The sequence below is a fragment of the Trichoderma gamsii genome (genome assembly GCF_001481775.2).
Source record: "Trichoderma gamsii strain T6085 chromosome Unknown Scaffold_22.2, whole genome shotgun sequence".
In the NCBI taxonomy this organism is placed as follows: Eukaryota; Fungi; Ascomycota; class Sordariomycetes; order Hypocreales; family Hypocreaceae; genus Trichoderma; species Trichoderma gamsii.
In genome coordinates this window covers 333,194-357,946 of record NW_020171359.1, presented here as the reverse complement: position 1 = coordinate 357,946, position 24,753 = coordinate 333,194, and the positions used below count along the sequence as shown (strand labels likewise).

At 50.5% G+C, this 24,753-nt stretch overlaps 6 protein-coding genes across 6 annotated transcripts; 3 read left to right on the top strand and 3 right to left on the bottom strand.

Annotated features, from left to right (window-relative positions):
* Nucleotides 1–27: 27 nt before the first annotated feature.
* Nucleotides 28–747, bottom strand: TGAM01_v206541 (SGE1; the record flags this gene model as incomplete). Its single annotated transcript, XM_024549889.1, has 4 exons — nucleotides 28–232; nucleotides 293–378; nucleotides 427–612; nucleotides 664–747. Coding segments are annotated over 4 exons (561 nt in total), but the record flags the coding sequence as incomplete, so codon positions are not given.
* Nucleotides 748–2,227: 1,480 nt separating this feature from the next.
* Nucleotides 2,228–16,060, top strand: TGAM01_v206540 (hypothetical protein; the record flags this gene model as incomplete). The annotated part of the gene is made up of 1 exon (XM_024549888.1): nucleotides 2,228–16,060. One exon carries the CDS (start codon nucleotides 2,228–2,230, stop codon nucleotides 16,058–16,060), a length of 13,833 nt encoding a protein of 4,610 aa, XP_024405362.1.
* Nucleotides 16,061–16,732: 672 nt separating this feature from the next.
* TGAM01_v206539 (hypothetical protein) lies at nucleotides 16,733–17,554 on the top strand (the record flags this gene model as incomplete). The annotated part of the gene is made up of 1 exon (XM_018801694.1): nucleotides 16,733–17,554. One exon carries the CDS (start codon nucleotides 16,733–16,735, stop codon nucleotides 17,552–17,554), a length of 822 nt encoding a protein of 273 aa, XP_018665009.1.
* Nucleotides 17,555–18,826: 1,272 nt separating this feature from the next.
* TGAM01_v206538 (sulphydryl oxidase) lies at nucleotides 18,827–20,212 on the top strand (the record flags this gene model as incomplete). Its single annotated transcript, XM_018801695.1, has 3 exons — nucleotides 18,827–19,073; nucleotides 19,165–19,980; nucleotides 20,046–20,212. 3 exons carry the CDS (start codon nucleotides 18,827–18,829, stop codon nucleotides 20,210–20,212), a joined length of 1,230 nt encoding a protein of 409 aa, XP_018665010.1.
* Nucleotides 20,213–20,504: 292 nt separating this feature from the next.
* Nucleotides 20,505–22,468, bottom strand: TGAM01_v206537 (hypothetical protein; the record flags this gene model as incomplete). The annotated part of the gene is made up of 3 exons (XM_024549887.1): nucleotides 20,505–21,251; nucleotides 21,328–22,305; nucleotides 22,397–22,468. The coding sequence occupies 3 exons, from the start codon at nucleotides 22,466–22,468 to the stop codon at nucleotides 20,505–20,507; spliced, it is 1,797 nt and encodes a 598-aa protein (XP_024405361.1).
* A 798-nt stretch (nucleotides 22,469–23,266) lies between these two features.
* Nucleotides 23,267–24,193, bottom strand: TGAM01_v206536 (hypothetical protein; the record flags this gene model as incomplete). Its single annotated transcript, XM_018801697.1, has 3 exons — nucleotides 23,267–23,831; nucleotides 23,984–24,050; nucleotides 24,103–24,193. 3 exons carry the CDS (start codon nucleotides 24,191–24,193, stop codon nucleotides 23,267–23,269), a joined length of 723 nt encoding a protein of 240 aa, XP_018665012.1.
* Between the last annotated feature and the right edge of the window lie 560 nt (nucleotides 24,194–24,753).

The following is a 24,753-nucleotide window of genomic DNA, read 5'->3' as shown; positions in this document are numbered from 1 at the left end:
AATTGAAGTGCTCAGTAGTCTCTATACTCACATAAACACGCCTGATATAACGCCACCGGAGCCCAGGCCGGCAATCGCACGCCCGATAATAAATGCAGCCGAGTTTGGTGCAACGGCGCAAACCAAAGACCCAATCTCGAAGATGAAAATTGAACTAAGAAAACAGATCTTGACGGGGAAAATAGTATACAGCCTCCCATAGAAGAGTTGCATCCCACATGTCGTGACAAGACTATCAACCGTTAGCTGAAGCAGATGGCAGGCTGCCATATACATTTGTGGAAAGACATACTAAGCAGAGCCATACCAACCCACATCATTGAGCTGCTTGAATTCTTGGGTGATGCTTGGAATGGCTGTTCCCACAATAGTACCGTCCTATTGCCAAGGTAAGCGTTGTATCTTGACAGAGATACTGTAACTTACCAGTCCTATGAGAAAGATGGATAGCGCAAGAGCTATGAAGATTAGACTGATTTGGAGAGCACTTGGATCAGGAGAGTCATCTGTGTGGCTGGCCACTGCATTCTGGCTTTCTTCAGGCAGGCTATCGCCAACTGCTGCTGGTGACTTCTCAAGCTCACTTTCATGGACCATCCCCGAATCAGGGGTCTTTGAACCGTCGTGCACCATTAGAGAGCGTACTTGAAAGTAAAGTCTTACGACTGGAGGGAAGAGCGGGATTCCGTCGACATTGGCATACTTGATAGAAGTAAAATACAAGCTAAAAGAGATTGGTAACAAAGTAAAGCTTACCGTAGACCCCTACACCTGGAGTGCTATGTCAGCAAACCTCTATAGTACTACGCACCAACGTAAGAACACATGGAGAGTCTATGGAGAAAATACATGCATGTACATAGGTAGGTACTAGGTAATAATAACTGATTACAATAACTTAAATGCATTAATAATAATAAGAAAGCCTTTTAAGTTATACTATATTAAATAATAGTATGCTATAACATGATATTATATACTATTTCGGATTAGGACTACATAAGATATACTAGGTATATACACTTATAAACATATAGTAACTTTATTAGGTTTTAATATTATAAAAAACGTGGTTATGAATGTATTAGTGGTACTTTTGTAATAGATGTCAAGTTCTTGTGCGCTTACTTTTACCTGGGTAGTAGAGCTACAAGTACGAAGTTAGTAGGTACTATGTTGCAACAGGCGGAAGCTGCTTTCTTGTTGCAGCGGTTAAAGCAGCTTTTTTTTTTTTTTGCCACAGCCTCTAGATTCACCTATTGAGGCTGCGAAAAGTTGGTACATAGCGATGTAGAGTAAGCACTTGGCACAAGGACCTACATGGTAAGGAAGATACAATAGCTCAATAGCAGACTAAATATTAATATTATTTATTTAGCGTTCTTAAATACTCCCGCCGGGCCACCCATGTTTTAAAAAGCACTTGACAAGGGTCAAAGGTATGTACATGTACTGAGCCCACCCACCTCAGCTACTGGGGCCGGGTGCCATAGTCGGTACCGTAAGCAGCTTCGTATCGGATATAGGTAGGTACCGGATGAAGATGCCGTGAAAAGGATAATCAGTGACCGTTCTATGAGTACGCGTGACCGGAGTGTCAACATGCGGCAACGGTTGATGCTGGCCATAAGCAAGGGAAGCCCCCAGCTACCTAAAGATAAAGGATCGCCTATTCGAAAATTATGATTAGTCCCTAATTCCACCCTACGTGCCCAATTCTTATATATTGATGCAAAATAGGAAAAGGGACTGCGAGCACAGGGGTGCACGAAATGGCATCTACAGACACCCCTTCGGGCTTATAATCTGTTGTGGGGCAATGGATATGTGAGGTGGATATAAGAAAATATGATGTATTTCACAATGGAACTAATCTTCATTGAGAATACCATTTCTGCGCGCATACTATCCCATGGAGAGAGTACCAGAGATATCTGCAATGGGATGTACATACGTAACTTGATGGATGCACTGTCTGGTCAGTGCGATTTCGGCGAGCTACATGTTCATGTTCCACGTAGGCGAGCTAGCCCTACCTTGAAATAAGTACTACTAATAGTTAATTGTATGTGCGGACTCAGGCGGGTAAGCCATACTCATTAACAAGAGAAGTATTTGCGGCAACCAATATGCCAGTTCACCCATGGTAAATCGTACCTCAAGCTCAGACGATTCTTCAACAACTTTCTCAGAGTCTCAGAGAGTAGCAAACATCAATCAACACATCATGAACGACACAATTTCCCTTGCCGAGCCGGCATCGGAGCTCAATGGACATGTTAGTCGTCCTGGGACACATGATGTGGAAAGGCCCAATGCTGCGGACGACAATGTCACTTGCAGGCTTGTAAGAAGCAAGCTGGATGAAGATGTCGGCACATCCTTTCCCACGTTGCCATCCGCAAACTACCAACTCCGTGGGAATTCACGTGTGGCTTCTGACTTTGAATTCGGACCTCTCTCTCCCTTTCCAAGTTCGACTGTGGTACGGATTGCATGGGCAATTCTCCTTGCTCGCTATACCGACAACGACGATGTGGTGTTTGAGACATCTGACTCAAATTCTTCAGCCCGAGAGAAGATTAGTGGCGATAATAATGAGCTACCGGTGCCCTTATGGGTGCGAGTCAACGATGAACAATCCATAGACCAGTTTATGCGAGACTTTGAACAACACTTTCAAGTGGCCATTGATGAAAAGCGCTCTGAGAAGAAGGAAGTTGGCAACGGGCACAAAAGATCCAGCTCTGGGCTGACTGATGGCCCCCTGAACGCAATCTTCTTCAACGAATTCGGTTCTCAGACCAAAGTCCCGCGCAATAAGCGGATGAAGCACGCCTTGGTCCTGAACTGCAACATTACTGGCGGCAATTTACACGTCACTGCCTTTTTCGACGACAACGTGATAGACAGGAGGCAAACAGGGCGCATGTTGAACCAATTAGTCCACATCATACGGCAACTGCTCAATCATGCGCCAGGGCAAAAGTTGAAGCAGATCGACATGATGTCTCCCCAGGACAAGAACGAAATCCAGGAATGGAATACCGTGGCATCAAATGCCGTAGATGCTTGCGTCCACCATCTGTTCGAGCAGCAAGCACAGAAATCTCCAAATGCAACTGCAGTCCACGCACACGACGGAGATTTCACCTATCAGGAGCTTGATGATGGCTCGTCTCGCCTGGCTCATCATCTTGGCAGACTTGGCGTTGGAAACAATGCCTTTGTTGCAGTCTGCTTTGAGAAATCGAAATGGGCCGTCGTTGCCATGATGGCTGTGTTGAAGGCCGGAGCCGCCATAGTGCCGCTGGATCATTCGCATCCAGTGCTACGAATGAAGTCTATATTAGAGACTTGTGGAGCAAACCTGGTGCTTTGCTCTCTCTCCCAAAGAGCAACACTTGAACAGACCGAGTCCGCCGTCTTGACAGTTGATGCCGCCTCGTTAGACGCCATCCCGTCAGCTGCTTCTGCATCCCCCGAGCCAGAGCCAGTATCCTCCAGCTCTGCTGCGTTTGTCTTTTTTACCTCTGGCAGCACCGGAATCCCTAAAGGCATCATCATCAGCCACATGGCATACTGTACCAGTGCCAAGTCGCACTCAAAAGCGCTGCGGCTAAATGATGGGTCGAGGGTTATGCAGTTTGCGGCTTATACCTACGATGTCAGCGTTGGAGAGATATTCACCACACTGCTGTGCGGCGGCTGCATATGTGTGCCATCCAGTCACGATAGGGTGAACAATCTGGCGGCGGCAATCCAGCAGATGGGCGTCAATTGGATGTTTTTAACGCCCTCTGTTGCCGGACTTTTGCAACCCCAGGATGTGCCCGGCTTGAAGACGCTCGTGCTTGGAGGCGAGCCGGCGACGCGGCAGAATTTCATGACCTGGGCCAATGACGTGTACTTGATAAACAGCTACGGGCCTGCGGAATGCTCAATCTGGACTCATTGCAATCCCGGCGTCAGCCGCGACACGCCGACTGGATACATTGGCAAAAGCTTCAACGGAATCAGCTGGATCACGGACGCGGCGGATCCTAACAGGCTTGCCCCCATAGGAGCAGTTGGTGAACTGGTCATAGAAGGCCCTGTTCTGGCCACGGGGTATCTGAATGACCGGGCGAAAACAGACGCCGCTTTCATAGAGGCTCCGGCCTGGCATCCCGGCAGTTCTGAGCGCAAGGCGCCCAGATTGTATCGCACGGGGGATCTTGTGCGGTACGACTCACACGGCGCGATAATCATTCTCGGCCGACGCGATACCCAGGTCAAGTTGCGTGGTCAGCGCGTGGAGCTGGGGGAGATTGAATTCCACATTCAACGGTCTCTGCCAACGGCTGCCGAGGTTGCTGTCGATGTCATCAAACACTCGAGCGGCAACCATTCGGTCCTCATGGCTTTCATCTGCGAGAACCCCAAGAACGAGATAGCACAGCAGCAAGGCGACGAAATCCTTCCTGCGCCACGGTCACTGCAGGAGGTCTATCCTGAAGTTGGCCTTCGACTATCGAGGTTCCTACCAAGGCACATGATTCCATCCGCCTTCGTGCCTGTGGCCGTCATGCCTCTCACAACATCTGGGAAAATTAACCGTAAAAGGCTGAGAGATCTAGCGACTGGGTTTTCATTGGAACAGCTCATCACCGCGCACCCAACGAAAGAGAAAACGCCACCATCCAGCGAGATGGAGCTGAAGTTGCAAGCCCTCTGGGGGGAGGTATTGGATATACCAACAGCCCTAATAGGAGCCGAGGACAGCTTTTTGCGTCTCGGTGGCGACTCGCTTCGGGCAATGAAGTTGGTTTCTGCTGCAGACGAGATGGGAATTCGCCTCTCCGTTGAAGACGTCTTCAAAAACCCAGAGCTCTCTGCTCTTGCACAGAGGATCTCCAGTGTGCCTCAGAGCAAGATGGAAGGCAGGATAAAGCCGTTTGCTCTCATGAAAGCGAGCTGGGCAGTGGACGATATTAAACAGATGGCTGCCAAGCTCTGCAGGGTTGATCCAATGTTGATCGAAGACGCCTTTCCTGCGACTCCGCTCCAAGAGGGTCTCATGGCTCTCTCCACTAAACATCTTGGATCATATGTCTCACAACAGATACTGAAATTGAGTGCCAACGTCGATATCGACCGGTTCCGCGCGTCGTGGGATTCAGTCGTAGCTCAGAACCCTATCTTACGAACTAGGCTGGTACACACGGAAGTTGACGGCACAATTCAGATTGTCCTTTGCAAAGTGGCCGAGCTTCAGATCACAAAAGCTGCTGAGCTGGAGAGCTTTCTCGAGAGCGATAGACGCACCCCGATGGACTTTGGAGATAGCCTAAGTCGCTATCAACTGGTCAACAATGAGTCGGCGAATGAGCATCATTTTGTGTGGACGTGCCACCACGCCTTGTATGACGGCTGGTCGCTGCCAATGGTATTTAAGCATCTCAGAGATGAATATGGGTTCGGCACCAGTGCTTCATATCAACCGCCGCAATTTCAAGGCTTTGTGAGATATCTAAAGCAGATTGACACCGCTGCTCAGCAAGAGTACTGGCGAGCCCAGTTCTCTGGGTCTTCACCGTCAGATCTCTTCTCGTTATCGACTGCATACGAACCCTGTGCGGACAAGACGCTCTCACTGTCGGTACCAATCTTGCGTCGACTGCGCTCTGAAGCCACAATGTCAACACTCATACGGGGTGCATGGGCTCTAGTAATCTCATGCTACACAGACTCGTCAGACGTCATCTTCGGTTGCGTTCTAAACGGTCGCAACGCCCCTGTCGTGGGCATAGATCGGATGGTAGCCCCAACTGTCGCGACCGTTCCCATTCGAGTCAAAGTGAACAGCGCCGATGATGTCTCGCAATATCTTGAGAACCTCCAGAAACATTCCAACGAAATGATCCCATACGAGCAAACCGGCCTACAGAACATTAGGCTGGCGTCCCCAGAGGCTCGGGTGGCGACCGACTTCCAGACCCTGCTCGTCGTTGAACAACAACAACAACAACAGCAGGCAGACATGGATGGAAACGATGAGTTTCTGCAAGCGGAGGATATCTCTAGAAATCGCCTCGACTTTACCAGATTCCCAGTCACTCTTGTCTGTAGCCTGGGGGCAGACGACGTGGCATTCGACGTCAAATTTGACTCGAGCCTGATCCCTGCCGTGCAAATGCAGCGGGTGATGAACCACTTCAAACATGTATTTGAAGCACTGTGCCGTGGAGATGCTCGATTAAACATTGGAGATATCAACAGGCCCAGCCCGGAAGACTTGGCAGAAGTCATCGGGTGGAACGGGACACTTCCAGACGTGGTCGACTCCTGCATACATGATTGCATAGATCAACGCGCAACAGAGTATCCCAACGCCGTAGCAGTCGACTCTTGGGATGGCCAGTTGACATACGATGAGCTGAGGCTGCAATCCTCCAGGTTGGCGGATTATTTAACAAGCCGCGGAGTTGGCCCTGGCACCATGATGCCCCTCATTTTCGAAAAGAGCGTTTGGGCAGTCATTGGCATGATGGGAGTCTTGAGAGCAGGGGCAGCTTGCGTCCCCCTGGATCCCTCATACCCACGAGCGCGCCTCGAACCCATTTTGGCCCGGCTGAAGACTCGGATGTTGCTTACTTCGCCTTTGCATGCGTCGGATTGCACGAATCTGCCTCAAGAAGTGCTGGTGTTGGAGAAGAGTCTCCTCGAGCAGCAGGCACCGACAAAGACTATTGCTGACCGGGCTCAACCGAGTGACGCAGCATTCGTGCTACATACCTCTGGCAGCACCGGTATGCCCAAGGCCATTGTTCTGGAGCATAAAGCTCTCTGCACCAGCTTGCATGCTCATGGAGCTGTCGAATGCCTGGGTCGTGACAGTCGTGTAGTACAGTTTGCCGCCTACACTTTCGACGTTAGTATCAGCGACATCTTTGCAACACTAATGTACGGTGGCTGCATTTGCATCCCGTCAGAGTTCCAGAGACTCAACGATCTGGCTGGTTTCATCCGCAGCAAGCGAGTCAACCAGGCGGGCCTAACGCCAGCTGTGGCAAATCTATTAGATCCTTCAGAGGTGCCCTGCCTCGAGTATCTGAAGCTGGGGGGAGAGTCAATGACACAGGACAATGTAGCGAGATGGTCCACCAAAGTCAAGCTTCTAAACAGCTACGGCCAGGCAGAATGTTCTGTCAAGTCGGCCTATAACGCATGGCTGGGGCCAGACTCGGATCCGTCAACAATTGGGAAGCCCGTTGGAGGAGCCTTGTGGATTGCCCGCAGGGATGATCACCGCCAGCTAGTTCCCATCGGGGCTATAGGAGAGTTGATTGTGGAAGGCCACATTTTGGCACGAGAATATCTTGAAGACGCCCAAAAAACAGAAGAAGCGTTTCCAAGTAGCCCCAGATGGCTTCAGGATGCAAAAGGCCGTCGCAGCGACCGAATTTTTAAATCCGGCGACTTGGCAAAATACAATCCCGATGGCTCCATCAGATACATTGGCCGGAAAGACACGCAAGTCAAACTGAGAGGCCAGCGCCTTGAGCTTGGAGACGTGGAGCATCACCTCCAGCAGTGCATCCCGGCATCAAGCCTTGCGAGCGAAGAGGTGCAGCTGGCTGTGGAGCTGATAACTCCTCTTGATGGGGAGCCAATGCTTGCAGCTTTCCTGAGCCGAGCAGACGAACTGGCTACCAGAGAACCGGGTTCCTCAGATGTTAAAGAGAGAGACCAGGAAAGCCAGTGGTTGAAGTTGCAAGTACCGGCAATCAAAGCAAGGCTGTTGAGTCTGTTACCCAGCTACATGATACCCTCCGCTTTTGTGGCTCTGCAGCAGATGCCTCTTTCGACATCTGGCAAGATTGATCGCAAGAAACTGCAGAAACTTGCGGCCCAAATGAGTGTAGCAGAGGTTTTGGCTTCATCTGCCTCTTCGTCTCAGCAAGTCAGGCCACCCGAGACGGAAATGCAGCGTCGCCTGCACGCTCTCTGGTCAAAGACGCTCAATATCCCCCCCGAAAGCTTTGGAGTTGAGGACAGCCTCTTCCAGCTCGGCGGAGACTCCATTACGGCCATCAAGCTCGTCACTGCTGCCAGACTCGGGGGAATGCTTCTCTCTGTACATGATATTTTCAAGCAGCCCCGACTCGCAGACATGGCCTTGGCGGCACGCGCAGTCCAGGAAAGTGATTTGGCGGAAATCCTGCCATTTGCACTAATTCAAGGCCAGAGTGTGCTCGGAGTCGAGTACTATCTGGAAGAAATTGCTGCTCTATGCAATGTCAAGAAAAGCGGCATCGACGACGTGTACCCATGCACACCATTACAAGAGGGTCTCATGGCCCTCTCTTTGACCGATCACGGTGCTTACATCGCGCAGTTGGTGTTTGAGATGCCCGCCACCCTAGATATCGATCGTTTCCAACGAGCCTGGGAGGCCGTCTTCAGACACCACGCCATTCTTCGCGCTCGCATGGTACGCACAAACGAGCTGGGGACGGTGTTGGCCGTCATGAAGCAATCTCCTCCTCTCGTCCTGCGAAACATGGAGCTGGATGCATATCTACAGCAGGATAAGCAAGTGATTATGGATTACGGCGACGCTCTTGCTTATTGTGCAATCATCAGCAGCCAAAAGACGGGAAACAGATTCTTTGTCTTGAGAATACATCACGTCTTGTATGACGGGTGGTCTCTGCCCAAGATATTCCAAGATGTGCAAGATGCATACGCCGATGGCATTCAGGGAAGCGCTGTAGGATTCAACCATTTCATCAAGCACCTCCAAAGCTCCGAACGATCCTCTTCCGAGCAATTCTGGGCCGAACAGGTTTCCGATTCCCCTGCGCAGAGTTTCCCAGTCCTTCCGTCCGTCAACTATCGCCCGTTCGCGAGCGCAGAGTTTCGACACTATGTCCCGCTGCCAAATTATGGTTCCAAATCACACTTCACGCTCTCTACCAAGATCTTTGCTGCTTGGTCCCTTGTGTTTGGGCGATACTCTGACATGAACGACGTGATATTCGGCACGACTTTTAGCGGCCGAACGTCATCTCTGGCGGGCATAGAGAGGATTGTTGGCCCAACACTGGCCACGGTCCCTTTCAGAGTCTCTTTTCAACATGACCAAAATGTTTCAGATCTTTTGCGCGCAATACAAAGGCATAGCAGCGATGTGATGCCTCACGCGCATATCGGTATCCAAAACATCCGAGCACTCAACGCTGATGGCCGTAGAGCGTGCGATTTCCAAGTCCTGCTGAATATTCAAAGTTCAAATGAGCCCGGCGCAAAGACCATACTGGGGCTTCGAGAGTTGAGCGCAGATTTGGCCAACTTTCATACGTACGCTGTGAACTTGCTATTCAACACCTACCCAGAGGGCATGGAGATTCATGTCCAATTTGACCCCCAAGTCGTGGATTCGACGCAGATTGAAAGGATCACCAAGCAAGTGGAACACGTCATCCTTCAACTACACGATGAATCTGGCATCGGAAAGGTCGGCGACATCAGCTTGACAAGTCCCGCCGACATGCAGCACTTGGAACAGTGGAATCGTGGCTTGCCTCCCGCGGTGAAAGCTTGCGTCCACCAGCTGATTGAAGAGCGAGGACGGCTGCACCCCGACAAAGAGGCGGTTGTGGGATGGGACGGTCGGTTTACATATGAGCAGCTTGATAAGCAAGCACATAAACTGGCACACCATCTAGTTGGCCTTGGCATCAAACCGGACGATATGGTGCCAGTCTGCTTCGAAAAGTCCGTTTGGACAATTGTGGCCATACTAGGCGTCTTGAAAGCGGGTGCGGCCTTTGTGTCAATGGACCCCTCGCATCCCGTGAACAGACTTGAGGCTATCGTCAACGACGTAGGAGCCACGATTGTTCTCTCCTCGGACAAGACCCGCTCAATCTTCTCTGAATCGATTCAGGCCAAGATCGGTGTCGTCGACGCCAAGACAATGGCCATGCTTCCCGAAGCGGATCGAGTCCTGGAGACGGGAGTCATGCCCTGCAATGCAGCATACGTGATCTTCACATCAGGATCGACCGGAAACCCCAAAGGCGCCATCATCGAGCACGAAGCATACTCGTCAAGTGCGGTGGAGTGCGCCAGGGAGCTTCACATCCATGGCGAGTCTCGGGTCCTGCAGTTTGCATCGTACAGTTTTGACGTCAGCATACAAGAGATACTGGCTACACTTATTGTCGGCGGATGCATCTGCGTGCCAGACGAGATTGACAGGCTGAATGACATTTCGAGACTGATCAACGAGCTGAGGGTCACTTGGATGAATCCAACCCCGTCCTTTGCGAGGATGATCAGCGCCGAGAGCATTCCCAACGTGGAGACCATGGTCCTGGGAGGCGAGGCGCCGCGAAGAGACGACATCGACTACTGGGCCGCCAGGCTGCGGCTGGTGAATGCCTACGGCCTGAGCGAGTGTTCCGTCACCAACGTCATCAACGTTGGGTTGAGCGTCGGGGCGGAATCAAGGAATATTGGCCGTGCTGTCGCCTGCGCGACTTGGGTTGTTGATGCCGACAACCATGAGCGCCTCGCACCCCTGGGCTCCGTCGGAGAGCTTCTCATCGAGGGGCATGTGCTTGCGAGAGAGTACTTGAACAACCCCGAGAAGACAGCGGCGGTGTTTGTTCAAGCCCCCGGCTGGCTGCGGCGTTTTCGACCCGAGGCCACCAGGGTCTACAAAACCGGAGACTTGGTCCGCTACACTGCCGACGGGACCATCTACTACATAGGACGCAAGGACAGCCAGGTGAAGCTCCACGGGCAGCGATTTGAGCTCGGCGAGATTGAGCACCATCTTCGCGTCTGCCTGCCTCGCACGGAAGTTGCCGCAGAGATCATCACGCCGGTTGGCAGAAGCGTCCCCATGCTGGTCGGATTCGTTGTCGTGGGCGGCGAAGGCGATTCCACAAGCCCAGGTGAACAAGTCGCGTACTCTGCAGCGGGGAGAGAAAGGCTTTCGCTGCTGACCACGGGCCTGAGCTCTCGCCTCGCACAGTCGCTTCCTCTGTACATGATCCCGTCGCTGTTCATCCCCCTCTATGGCATGCCGCTCTCGGTGGCAGGAAAGACGGATCGAAACCGACTGCGGCGTATCGTCTCCGAGATGAGTGTCGAGCAGATAAGCTCCTTTGCGTCAGCCACGGAGGGAATTCGACAGCCTTCGACCCTTGCCGAGACCACGGTCCGTGACCTCTGGGCGGATAATCTGGGCTTGGATCCGGACTCCATCGGACTGGACGACAACTACTTCCAGCTAGGAGGAGACTCTATCAGTGCAATGCTGTTGGTTGCAACCTCGCAAGCCGAAGGGGTTCAACTCACCGTGGCCACCGTCTTTCAAAATCCAGTCTTGTCCGAACTGGCACTTTGCGTGCAGCTCACCGACCAGCACCAGCCTGGCATTGCTGACATGCTCCCTTTCGAGGCCGTGCCCAATGTCGAGGACGTCGGCGCCCTTGTTGACGAAGTCGTCAACCGCTACGGGTATTCAAAGTCCGCAATAGAGGATATATATCCCTGCACGCCACTCCAGGATGGCTTGGTGGCCATCTCAATCAAAGAGCCGGGCACTTACCTTGCTCAAGCTGCGCTGTCACTGCCAGATCTGCTGGACGTGGACCGATATCGAGAAGCATGGGACACTGCAGTCCGGAATATGCCCATTCTCCGCACCCGCATTGTCGATACAAGCTCGGGATTGATGCAGCTCGTCCTGGACAGCTCGGTTGAGTGGCAGGTTGGCAACAGCCTGCAGGCTTACTTGGAGAGCGACAGAGAAAAGGCCATGCAGCTGGGGGACCCGCTGATTCGTTTCGCCATTGTCAACGAGCCAGACAAGCGTTATTTCTGCTGGACCGCACATCATGCCTTGATTGACGGATGGACGGCCCAGCTCATCCAGGACAATGTGAAGAGAGCATATATCGGCACGGGCCTGAAACCAACCCTCGGCTTCAACCACTTCATCAAGCACATTGGCCAGGTAAACTCTGCCGAGGCAGAAGAGTTTTGGAAAAGGGAGCTGGCAGACTCTCCATTGCCCAGCTTTCCAGAGCTCCCATCAGACAACCACCACCCAGTCACCGACGCCGGCCTGACGCATACAGTCAAGTTCTCGAAAAGGGCGGATGCGGACATACCCGTCTCAGCCGTTATCAAGGGAGCATGGGCTCTCGTCCTCTCAAAGTACTCCGACTCTGCAGATGTTGTGTTTGGCCATACAACCAACGGAAGGGCAGCGCCCATGCTCGGGGTTGATCGCCTCGCCGGCCCTACCATTGCGACAGTGCCTCTCAGAGTCCGCTTTGATCGTGGCTGGCAGGTGGGTGACTTGTTCAGGGAGATTCAGCGCCTGTCGGTGTCGGCAATCCCGTTTGAACAGACGGGTCTGCAGAACATCAGGAGGATGGGAGCGGGCGCCCACGCTGCGTGCCAGTTTCAAAACATGCTCGTCATACAGAACGCCGTGGATTCGGGGACTGACGCCGGCAGTGAATGCATCTCGTGCAGCGACGACACGGACCAAGCTGTTCTTCAGGGGCTGGAGCCTGTCGAGGTGGTCCAAACCAGATTCCATGCCCACGCACTTGTCGTGGAATGCGGCATGACTTCTGATGGCGCATCGATCAAGGTGGAGTTCGACTCTACAGTTATTAGCCAGACTCAGATGCATCGAATCGTCAGGCAGTTTAGCCATGTGATTAAACAGTTCTCCGAGTGCAGTCTAGAAGCTAGCCTCGGAGATGTCGAAATGCTCAGCCCAGAAGACCAACTCGAAATCTCCAGTTGGAACGCTGAAATCCCCGAAACGCTCGACACATGCTTCCATCATCTGCTGGACGGCCGGATGGAAGAATATGCGCATGCACCGGCGCTGGTCTCGACAACAGAGCGGCTGTCCTACAGAGAGCTCGCCCAGGCATCCAATGGGCTTGCACACCGGCTCATTGAACTTGGCGTCGGCCCCGAAATGTTTGTGCCTCTATGCTTTGAAAAGTCAGTATGGGCCGTCGTTGCCATGCTGGCTGTGATGAAGGCGGGAGCGGCTTGGGTGTCCCTGGATCCATCCCATCCCCAGAGTCGGCACAAATACATCCTGGAGACGACCTCGGCGCGCATCGCCTTGTCCTCAGCGACACATGTTGCTGCAATGCGGCATCTGGGGCTGGACGTCACTGTTGTCGACGCGGATACATGTATGCTACTTCTTCAAGACCCGTCGCCCAATCTGTCGTCACCGGAAACCAGCGTCTCGCCCTCCAATGCTGCGTACGCAGTCCTCACATCCGGGTCCACAGGACTCCCCAAGACAATCGTCGTTGAGCATTCTGCTCTTAGCACGGTCTCGGCTGCGCTGGGCGCTGCAATGCTGCTGGATAAAAGCTCTCGGGTGCTGCAGTTCGCAGCGTATACTTTCGACATTAGCTTGGGAGACATCTTCCCGACGCTTCTGCGTGGAGGCTGCGTATGTGTTCCCACCGAGCACGAGAGGCTGAATGGCCTGGCCAACACCATAAAGTCTCTGGAAGCAACCCATATCCAGCTCACTCCCTCGGTTGCAGCCCGGCTTGAGCCGGTTGATGTCGGCCAGCTCCGAGTCATGACGATTGGCGGAGAGGCTGCCACAAAAGCCGTGCTCAACCAGTGGGCCGAGCATACTCACCTCATCAACATGTACGGGCCTGCCGAGTGTACCATCTGGTGCGCAGGGCAGCCCAATCTTCAACGCCTGGGCGACCCCGCGAGAATCGGCCGCGGCGTCGGCGCCGTCACTTGGGTGGTTGATAGAGATGATCACACTAAGCTGGCTCCTATTGGCACTGTTGGGGAGCTGGTCATTGAGGGCCCTGGAGTCGCTCGAGGATATCTAAAAGACGAAACAAGGACAAATGCATCATTCATCAATAATCCAAAATGGACCTTGCCTTTGGGAACTATACGACTTCCGCCGCGGTTCTATAAGACAGGAGATCTTGTCAAGTACATGGCTGATGGGACACTCAAGTTTATAGGTCGAAAGGACACTCAAGTGAAGCTTCGAGGGCAGCGAATCGAGCTTGGAGAGGTTGAATTCCAGCTCAAGAACTGCTTCACTAGTCCAGTTGACCTAGCCGTTGAAGTTGTCACGCCTGCAGATTCAAGGGATTCAGCGCTTCTTGCTGCCTTTATCGTTATGGGAGATAAAGATAGGGCAGCAGCTGATGCTAATGCTGGTGCTGATGCTGAGATCATTGCAAATTCGGAAGTATCCAGAAACAAGCTGAAAGAGACCGTGGGAGAAATAGAGGCAAAGCTACTTGACGTGCTGCCCGGATACATGATCCCTTCGGCTTATATTCCGGTAACTAGGCTGCCATTGTCAACTTCTGCCAAACTGGATCGTAAATATCTGCGAGACTCCGCATCCAAGCTCAACAAGGAACAGTTATTTGCATTCATGGCCACAGGAAATGAAAGGGTGGCTCCAAGTACCGAGGCCGAGGTCCAGCTGCAAAAGCTATGGCACAAAGTGCTTGGCGTTGACATGGACAAGATTGGGGCCGGGGATAGCTTCTTCCGCCTGGGAGGAGATTCTCTGGATGCAATGCGCCTGTCGAGTCTTGCTCAGACCAGCGGCTTTCAACTGACAGTGGGCAACATCATTAAATATCCCGTTCTTGCTGTCTTGGCTGAAAGGATGGGGGCTGTAGGACCAGATGCAGCTGATGAGATGGAGCCTTTCTCTCTTCTTTCTGAATCACAAGGCTTGGACATGATTATGAAAGATGCAGTTGAGCAATGTGGAGTTGACAGGAATGAAATCGAAGACGTATACCCCTGCACGCCGCTGCAAGTCGAGTTTTTCAAAAACTCCTTGGCGCACCCGGGTTACTTTTCGATCCAGTTCGTCTACTCTCTTCCCGACGACATGGATCTAGAACGACTAAGTCGAGCATGGAACATCGTTGCTGCTTCTCACGCGATATTTCGCACACAGGTCATCGTGTCGTCGTCTTGTTTCTTCCAAGTGGTCACAAAGTCTCCAGGCCCATGTACCGATGCGCAAAACCTAGAGTCCTATCTGAGCCAGGACGCGAAGAAGCCTCTTGGCCTGGGACAGCAGTTGACTCGCTCTGCCATAGTCAGTCGAGATGCCAGTGGCAAGCGATACTGGGTATGGACCACACACCACGCCACGTACGACGGCTGGTCTCGACAGCTTCTCTTGAGTGAGCTTCAGAGGGCCTACCGCGACACCACGCCGTCAGTAGGAAGAGTGCAGTTTAACAAGTACGTCCGTTACGTGACCCAGGGAGACTGCTCTGATGCGGACAGTTTCTGGCATACTCAACTCGCTGGTTCGGCATCCAAACCCTTCGGACGCTGGCCAGCCTCGTACCAGCCTGCCGCAAACTCAACATTGCGACACAACATCATTGTCAATGCGGAGAAGACGAGTCTGGACTTTACAGTTGCCACAATACTGCAGGCAGCGTGGGCAGTGACCGTCGCCAACTATACACACTCAAACGAAGTGACGCTCAAGCTGACGTTGACGGGCCGCAATGCACCGATTGCTGGCATTGAACAGATGATGGCGCCCACGGCAACAATGGTGCCGCACCGGCTTCGAGTCGGCGAGGCGCAGCACACGCGCAGCTTCCTCCGCGACACCCAAAACTGGTGGGCTGAAGTATCCCAGTTTGAGCATCTCGGCTGGGACAGAATCCGGGGCCTGAGCAGTGACGCCGCGACAGCGTGTGATGCAGCCATGCCAATGGTTATTCATCCCCAAGCCAGCAGCAACAGCAACTTGGCCGGGTTGCAGTTCCATTCCGCGCGCCTGTTCCGCCCAGCGCCTTGCCAGTTTCTAATGGACTGCTACCTAGATGACGCCGGCGTGGCCGTTTCCGTCTACTTCGACGACGCTGTCTTTGGTGCGGGAGACATGCAACAGCTACTTGCTCAGTTTGATTCTGTGTTCCATCAGATGTGCAGAGCAGGGCCAGAACATAGGCTACAGGATATCGTGGTGGGCGAATTGTAGTGCTCAGGATTGCTATGCATGCACCTTGTTGCGATTAGATGGTTCGTGCCTCTCTGTTCGCCTACGATCAGTTAGGGATAACCGAGCTGTATTAGTGCCAGATAGATTCGACATTCAAGTTTAAACCGTATCACAGCGATAGTAGATGACGAATTTCTCAGTCATTTGAGCAAAGCCTTGAGTGCGAATTAATGTAATTGACCAGTGCAAACAGTAGATGTAATCGATATAAGCCATAATCTCTACCAACAATTGAAGCATTTGCTGTTTTTGTCTCAACAGACTAAGTATCTACATGTCTTGTAGGTGTACAGTCTAATGGAAAGTGGGTTGGCGGAGCTCTGGAGCTGAGCGGCCGCCTTGAGCGGGCTTTTCCCGCTTCGGGGATAGTGATTCTCGATGAATACTTGAGTCGTAAAGCATCACCACGGCCAACATGAAGATGGCCTCTCTGCCGGAGTTAAGCTATGTGGATGGTATGAGAAAAAGGAGCTTTAGATCTGTGGGCAGGTCTATAAAGAGGAAGACGATGCCGCGCAGATTAATGAAAGAACAAGCACACGACTCTACCATCTCTACATCACAACATTTGTCCCCAGTGCGCAGAAGTCATCGCCAACCGAATTTACAAGAAGTTATAATCCAGCCAACAAACACTCCAAATACATCGACATGGCTCGCATTTGGTTCGTCACCGGCTCATCCAAGGGCCTCGGCCTTGCCATTGTCGAAGCCGTCCTCGCTGATGGCGACAACGTCGTTGCCACTGCCCGAAACCCCGACACGGTGAAGCACCTTGTCGAGAAGTATGGATCGGACCGCATCTTGCCTCTGGCGCTCGACGTTGTCAACAACGACCAAGTCGAGAGCACCGTCAAGGCTGCAGTCGAGAAATTTGGCCGCATCGACGTTGTTGTCAACAATGCCGGCTATGCGGTTCCAAGAGCACTTGAAGACACGTCCATTGACATTTACCGAGAACAAATCGACGCCAATCTTCTCGGCACCGTCTATGTCACCAAAGCGGTGATTCCCATCTTGCGCAAGCAAAAGTCCGGCCGCATTCTGCAAGTCTCCTCCGTCGGCGGCCGGCTCTCAACGCCTGGCTTATCGGCCTACCAGGCCGCCAAGTGGGCTGTTGGTGGCTTTACGTCGGTTGTGGCTAAAGAAGTTGCACCGTTCGGCATCAAGCTGACGGTGCTGGAGCCTGGCGGCATGAAGACTGATTGGGCTGGCTTTGCAGACGAGGAAATTACCATCAGCGAGCCGTATCAAGAAACCGTCGGAGCATTCATGAAGATACGGGAACAGTACAAGAATCATCGGTCTGAGCCGGCCAAGGTGGCCGATGTGATTGTCAAGATTTCCAAGGAAGAGGAGCCTCCGCTGCGACTTCTGCTGGGCCCTGAGACTGTGGATTTGGTGAAGCAGGCCGCAGAGCAGCTTGCAGCGTCGGACGAGAAGTGGAAAGCGGCAACACTGTTGTCTATCTGAATGGTCAATTCTGGGCATGAGAATTCGGCCAGCGAGTCTTTATTAGAGGTTATCTAGAAATACATTTAACGTTTTGTCATCATTACCATGTCGCTCAGTAACGGTTTATTGTGCCGCCAAAATGTCCCAGCTGCGACAAATCTGTGATAGTCTGATGTTCCTCCCTTTTAGCTTCTTAGTAGCCATTTCTAGCCATTTCGGTCTCTAATAGCCCTTTACCTATGGAAACAAGTATCAACGATTACCTATGGAAGTCTTTAGCAACTTCTCGACGCAGCCCCGCTGGTGGGGATGCATTCAATGTACAGGTGGGTCAATAGAAGATTAACAAGCTTACCATACAGGCTAATTCTACTTTTTCTTTTGTGCTGTGGTACTTAAGAGCACATATCCATATGATCTAGCATATCGTATCACACATGCAGATGTAAAGACGGTAGTAAATGTGATATGGAGAGCTCGTCATTGCGACAAGTTAAACAAGTACCTAGTGGCCTACAAGTAAGACGTGTCCTTACATTTTCTTCGTTTCTAACTCTCATGAAAACATCTCTACTTCCAAATGCGGAAAACGGCGTTGGCAAGAAGAAACTTTGTAACATGGACCGCAAATCGCAACAATAAGCGACTCGCAGTTGACGTGAGTGGGCTCGACCAAAATAGAGCCAGTGCTTTGTCTTAGCATTTGAACCTCTACTTGATAGCGACGTCATTTGCGCATGTCATACCTCTCTACACGTGTTCATGTGTTAAGATGTGCGACTCGCCCAACTGAAAAGGCTCAGGCGTGAGGAACCAGATATATAGAACTGCAGCTAGGATGTATTCGCACGCCATCTGTAGGTAGCATCAAAGGGTAGCATCCGCGTGCCTCATCGGCTGCATTCGCTGCTTTCACTGGATATGAGATCATTTTGCCAGGTCAGATGCCAGAACACTTGACTGCAACGAGACAGGGGCTCACATTAAACAGGCAACATGAATGCCGTGCACCAGCTGCCGGATTTCCTCTGCACCTGAGGCTGATCTGGCGATGTGATTGTGAATAACAGGGTGCTGTAACTTGTTCGCGGCAGAGCATACAGGTAGTGACGTCTGCGATGATGATGCCATCGAGCAAATCTTACGCTCTGGGGAGGGGGCGCTGGAGCATAAGACGCCATTCTGTCCCATGCGGGCCAGCTATTGTAACTTATGCCACAGATTCAAAAGCGAACATAGATAAATACACTTTGATTTGGTTTATTAGCGTATGCGATATCATGCTCCAAAATGAAGTTATCAGGCGTCTTGACGTTTCTACCTGTCTTGGCTGGGCTCTCTAGAGCTGTGCCAAATAGTGGGACTAGCAACCTCACAGTTCAGGCTGATTACGATGTAATCATCGTCGGAGGAGGGCCTGCAGGTCTCAGCGCAGCCAGTGGTCTGGCCCGTGTCCGCCGAAACGTTTTGTTAGTCGACTCGGGAGAATATCGCAATGCTCAGACTCGGCATCTGCACGATGTTATTGGATTTGACGGTGAGTCAGTCTATTTGGCTCATAAGATTTACAATTTTATACTTTATAAGATGTGCATTTCGTGCGTGACAGCTAGCTGATCCATCGACAGGAGTCACACCAGCATATTTCCGATGGCTGGCTCGCAAACAAATCCTAGATTACGGCACTGTCAACTTAGTAAACGGCACCGTTACCAAGATCCAGCCGGAAGCCAACAATTCATATTTTACAGTATCTGCTGAATATCCTGGCGATAACAAGGTCGTTTTCACTACGCGAAAAGTGATTCTCGCAACTGGTGTACGGGACTTGCTTCCATCAACGCCCGGATTTGCGGAGAACTGGGGCAAGGGCATTTTCTGGTGCCCATGGTGTGATGGACATGAACATGCAGATCAACAACTTGGAATACTCGGGCCTTTCTCCAGCGCCGTTGATGCAGTTCGCGAAATTATCACTCTTAATCGGGACATTATCTTGTTCGCCAACGGGACAGATACTCCCGAGGAGCGAGCTATCGCAGAAAAAGGGTTTCCAACATGGGAGAGTTATCTGAAACTGCGCAATATAAACATCGATAACCGTATTATTACGTCTCTCAAGAGGCTTTCCAATGGAACAGATGGAGACGAGGATCCCAGCCTACCATCTCATCCTGAGCATGACCTCTTTCAACTCAACTTCGAGACTGGCGAGCCGGTTCTTCGTGCGGCTATTTTGACTAATTTTGATACTGCGCAAAAGTCAACCTTGGGCGAAGAGACTGGTGTGGCATTATATGGCGGTAGACTCGCTGCAGATAAAGAAAACGGTCTGGTAACGAACATTCATGGCATATTCGCCATTGGAGATGCCAATTCGGATAACGTCACCAACATTCCGCACGCCATGTATAGTGGGAAGAAGACAGCTGTCCACATTCAAGGTAAGCGTCATTGTCGCTGACTTTGCAAGGTTAAGTTATGTTGCTGACTATGATTCTCCGAACAGTTGAGCTTGAGATTGAAAACGCAGAGGTAGAGGTCGAGATTGATAACGCAGAGGCGAAGCTTGTAACTGTGTCAACCAAACGGAGCTTGCAAGATCATATACAAATTCTATGGTCGCGCATGAATGAGCCAGGAGATGCACTCTACGCTGGAGACTTTGTTCAGTAAAAGTTAGCGGAGGCTTGGATATTGGATCGACTGTACATGTGACTGTCTACTTGTATTGTTATTATATCTTATAGACAAAATGATACATTAGAATCACTCTGCACGAAAAGCTATTATTAGCATTCCAAATCCAAAGTGCCTTTTGTAGCTTGTATCTTACAGATGTAGATCATTATGAATAATTATCGCTTATTTTGTATATAGCCTGAGGCCATTAGCGCATCTTGCTTGGACGTCTGTAACTAGTAGGATAGTATATTGACAACAAATGATCGTAGTATACTACTCCAAATCATCTAGGTGGTGTCGTGTCTCGAAGCTTCCACTGGCAGAGCATTCGTTGAGCTTCATCCCGCTGCGAGTCTTCCAAGGCAAACTGAGAAACAATATTGATAGAGAACCTTGTACGGGCAGCATCGCCACAAAAAGGATTGACCATATTGAGGTACAAGGCAGCATTGAAGACGCTTGCTGCATACATCGAGATTGCGGCCCGGTGATTATCAACCTCCGATTGGCCGTTGGGCCGAATTGAGCCTGGAGGTTTAGATACTGAGATAATGAAAAGAATGGAGTGGAGGATGATGTGAATGCCGCTATATATGGAAACCATACTGGAAGTGAGTGTTTCGTTATTAGCCACCATCCATGGCCCCGATAGAAGCAGCACAGACGATGGGGAATCTGCAGCTACATAAGCAGCATCAACAACGGGCGAGGATCCAGAGTTTTGTGCAATAATCTTAAAGTGCTCATCTCGAAATTCTGACCACCAGCGTTGCAATTGTTCTTGAAGCATCATTACTCTCTCTTCAATCTTGTTTTTGCGAGATGTGGGCAGATCGTGGATGCGGTGTATCGAATTTCTCAATTTTGCGCCTTTCTGATTCATATTCGGAAGGCGCAGTGTCATTGTGAAAGAGAGAAGGATATCAATTAGTTTGTCATAGCAAATCTTGTGCTTTTTATGAAACGGTATAGATAGCCATTCAGGAGAAGAAAAACTGGCAGATCGGTTTTGCATAATGGAATGGAATGCCTGAGAAACTAGTCAGTGAATAATGACCACAAAGGCTTCGGCTTTTGTATAAGCATGGGGATTTGTAATGTCTAACCTCTTTAACCCTCGTTGACCGCATCACAATATGAGCAAGGCCATCAACGCATTTAGCGGGGCCACGAGCCTGCAACATCTCTATAGCCATTGAGTGATGGAGTAGCTCTGCGTCAGATCCAGCGTCTTGAAGCGCTTCGTAGAATGAAAATAGCACTGGGCCACAAATTGCTACAATATCCGAAGACGGAGGCATTTCTGAATCTGTATTTTCTTCCGATACTGAAGTCGTCGGCGATTGTCTCGCTTGGCTGCCAAGTACCACAGAGCGATAGCTCTCTATGCCAGCCAGGTAATATCTAATGGCGGGCCTTTCGGCTCTAGAATCACGAGTGACGGCATGGTACAAGAGCGCAACGGCGTGTAGCGCATACTTGAGTGGACAGGGTAACGAATTTGTCGCAACAAGGTAAGGAAGCTTGGGTATCCAAGATTCTGGTCTAAGAGTGGAATAATTCCGCCGTGAGCTGGTAAGCGTTTGAGTAAATTTGCTCACAAAACAGTATTCATCGTAAGCGGAGGTGACAAGAGCCGGCGGAATAGATGCGTCGTAGTCTAAGACGCCTGAGTTGGAGAATTGATCGCTGCCGAGAGGAAATGAAAGCCCATTAATGGATGTGTCCATCATACCACTTTGAAACATACCGCCTCTATCCTCATCGCCAGACTGACAAAGGTCGAGAGATGAATCTTCGCTTTCCGCCATAGGACCGTAGGATGACGGCGAGGTTGTTGAGCAGCTGCTCTCCTCCATACTGACGTAGCATGTTGCAATCTCATCTCCGGTAACGAACTCATATCCTAGATCCTCTGTAGCTTTTTGCGTGCCTGTCGTCTTCTTTTTCCTCTTCTTCTTTGGCTTCAACATACTATGGGATACCTTCTCAGTCATGTCGAGAAAGACTGCTCCGCGAATGGCCCCTGAACAAGACAGTCCAAAGCGAGCGCATTGTTTGCAGCATCCAGGCCTCTCATCGCACTGCGCCAATCGAGTGAGTTTCAGATGTTCAACCGACAATTAAGGGCAACTATGTTATGAGTGATAGGATGGCTATAGACACTTTACTTACCTTGACGCGCCGTGAAATGCACTGTTTGCAGCCTTTGCTACGCGGTGGACGGCGAACAACTATCGCAGACATTGCCTTGAAAACGGAGGCTGGAGTGGTCTCAGTCTTGATAACAGTTCGTGGCTCTGGTTCGGCTGAATTTGAATCTTGGCGGTGTATAGAATGCCCTTCTGTTTTGCTTCCAGAAAGAGAGTCACCAAAAGTTACCAAAGTTACAGTGGACTTGACAAGCTGCCGACAGAAGGACAATGCACTGCTTGGCGAGCCTCATGGTGGGGTGCTAGATGCATGAACCAGGGAAAAGCCACAGCCATGACGACTGTTTCGTATTGCCGGTTAACCCTTGTAGAATGGCTGACCCTAGCCTGGAGCCGGCGTCTCGGCGGCGCCAAACTAGCAGTTCTCTCGCTAAATGTTTGCGCGTAATGTGTACACAGGCATTAAGTTGCTCACTTGAGAAAGCGAAACATCTCAAGACTTACACCATTCTGAGTACTAGCAGTAAAGGAGGGCCAAAGCATCATTACAAATCCAACAAAACATTGTGTCTATATTTGAAAGCGCTTACGCTATGCATCTTGGTTTTGCAAGTCTTGGAGAAGCGTGACAATCAGGCAACTGTACATAATGAGGAGAGACAACGCTTTTCAAGCACGTTCGTCACCAATTTCGATGATTAAAAAGCAGCTATACAAGTTATTTATTAGGCCTGTCGAAGTGCGACAAGTCAACCCTAGTGCTTAGTTACCTCCAAGCCTGTAACAGGAAGTCAGATTTAATTGTCCTTGTTCTCGATCATGCTTCACCAGTTTGACCAAATGAAACGAAGAGATCCAGAATCCGCTGAAATCATGCTTTCGCTCTCTTTGTTCACAAGATGTAGCGAAAGTTGGGATGATAGTCGTATGCTTCCTCAAGCGACAGGCAAATCTTTGGATCAATCGTTCCAGCTGTGCGATGATGCTCCGCCTCCTCGTCTTTCTTCTTGTTAAGACGTCGCATCCAGAACCACAAAACGCAAGTTGAAAGCAACGCCACAACTTGAAATGCCAAACAAGTGCTGTGGCCTTTGAGGTAGCGAGGAGGATCCGTGTAGATGTGAGATGCCATAATAGAAAAGCACTGGCCAACCACCTGGGTCACGGCCCAAGTAATTGCCCGCTTAGTAAATCCTCCGATATTAATCCCTGTCCAAGCGCCAACTATAGTGAAAGATGGGAAGACTCCAGTGGTTATAAGACAAGTGCCAAATATCTTGACTTTATCATTGGTTACTAGCATGAGAATTATGTAACCGATGATGCAGATAATATGGCAAAGCATCAAAAATGGCGCTTTGATGTTCAAGCGATCGGAGGCAATGTTGAGGACGAGAAGGGTAACGAAAGCGCACGCGTACGGGATGATGGAAAAGAGCTGCGTTTGCACTTGAAAACTATTAGCGAATGCAATTTAGACACTAAAGCCGGGAATCGGAGAGAATTTTTACCAGGCGAATAGTTAAATTCATTAATAAATGTCGGCAAAAAAGAGCTTATAGAAGAAAGAGACAGGGATATCCCAATGTTGATCAACGAGAAAAGATACAACTTGGGGTCTTTAAAGGCAACCAGCACCTGCACCCAATCGAAACCGGCTCCGACAGTGTTGTAAGCTATTCTGAGTCAGCTGTTTCGTTCTCCTATAAATCACCGCCAGTGCCATACTTTTGAGACGCTCAACAGCGAGTTCAATTTCTTCTTGCGAGAATAGCCAGTGTTTTTTGCCCTGAATTTGATCCGGGGGATTAGGCAGCATTATCCAGGAGCATATGCCGACAAAGATACCAACACATCCTTGGATAATGAATAGCCACTGCCATGCTGCGTATCCTAAGGATCCGTCCAAGTTTTGTTGTATGGCGTATGCAATAAAGCCACTGAAGCCCCCGGCGATGGTTGAAGCGGAATAAAAGAGCCCTATCACGTTAGTACTAAGATATCACATGGATATAAGCTGATTTACCGGAGCGAGTTGCCAACTCATCTCTTTTATACCAAAGGCTCGTATATAGGCTTAGTGATTGAAGAAAAGCAGTAGCGGCTCCGATTAATACCCGAAGTGCAAGAACTGTAGTGGCATTTTTGGCTGCTGCCGTGCAACAAGAAAATGTTGCAAACAAGATGACACAACCACCAATCTGTCGATTAGCTTTGAAAGAACGAACAGTAAGGTAGGCAGGTATAATGAAGAGCATATATCCAACGTCTTTTAAGTTAGTTACTGTAAGAAAAATCTCACTAGCATTCACCAGCTTAAACTTACAATACAAAGAAAGAACGTTGTAAAATTGGCCGTTCGATATATGGAGATCAGAT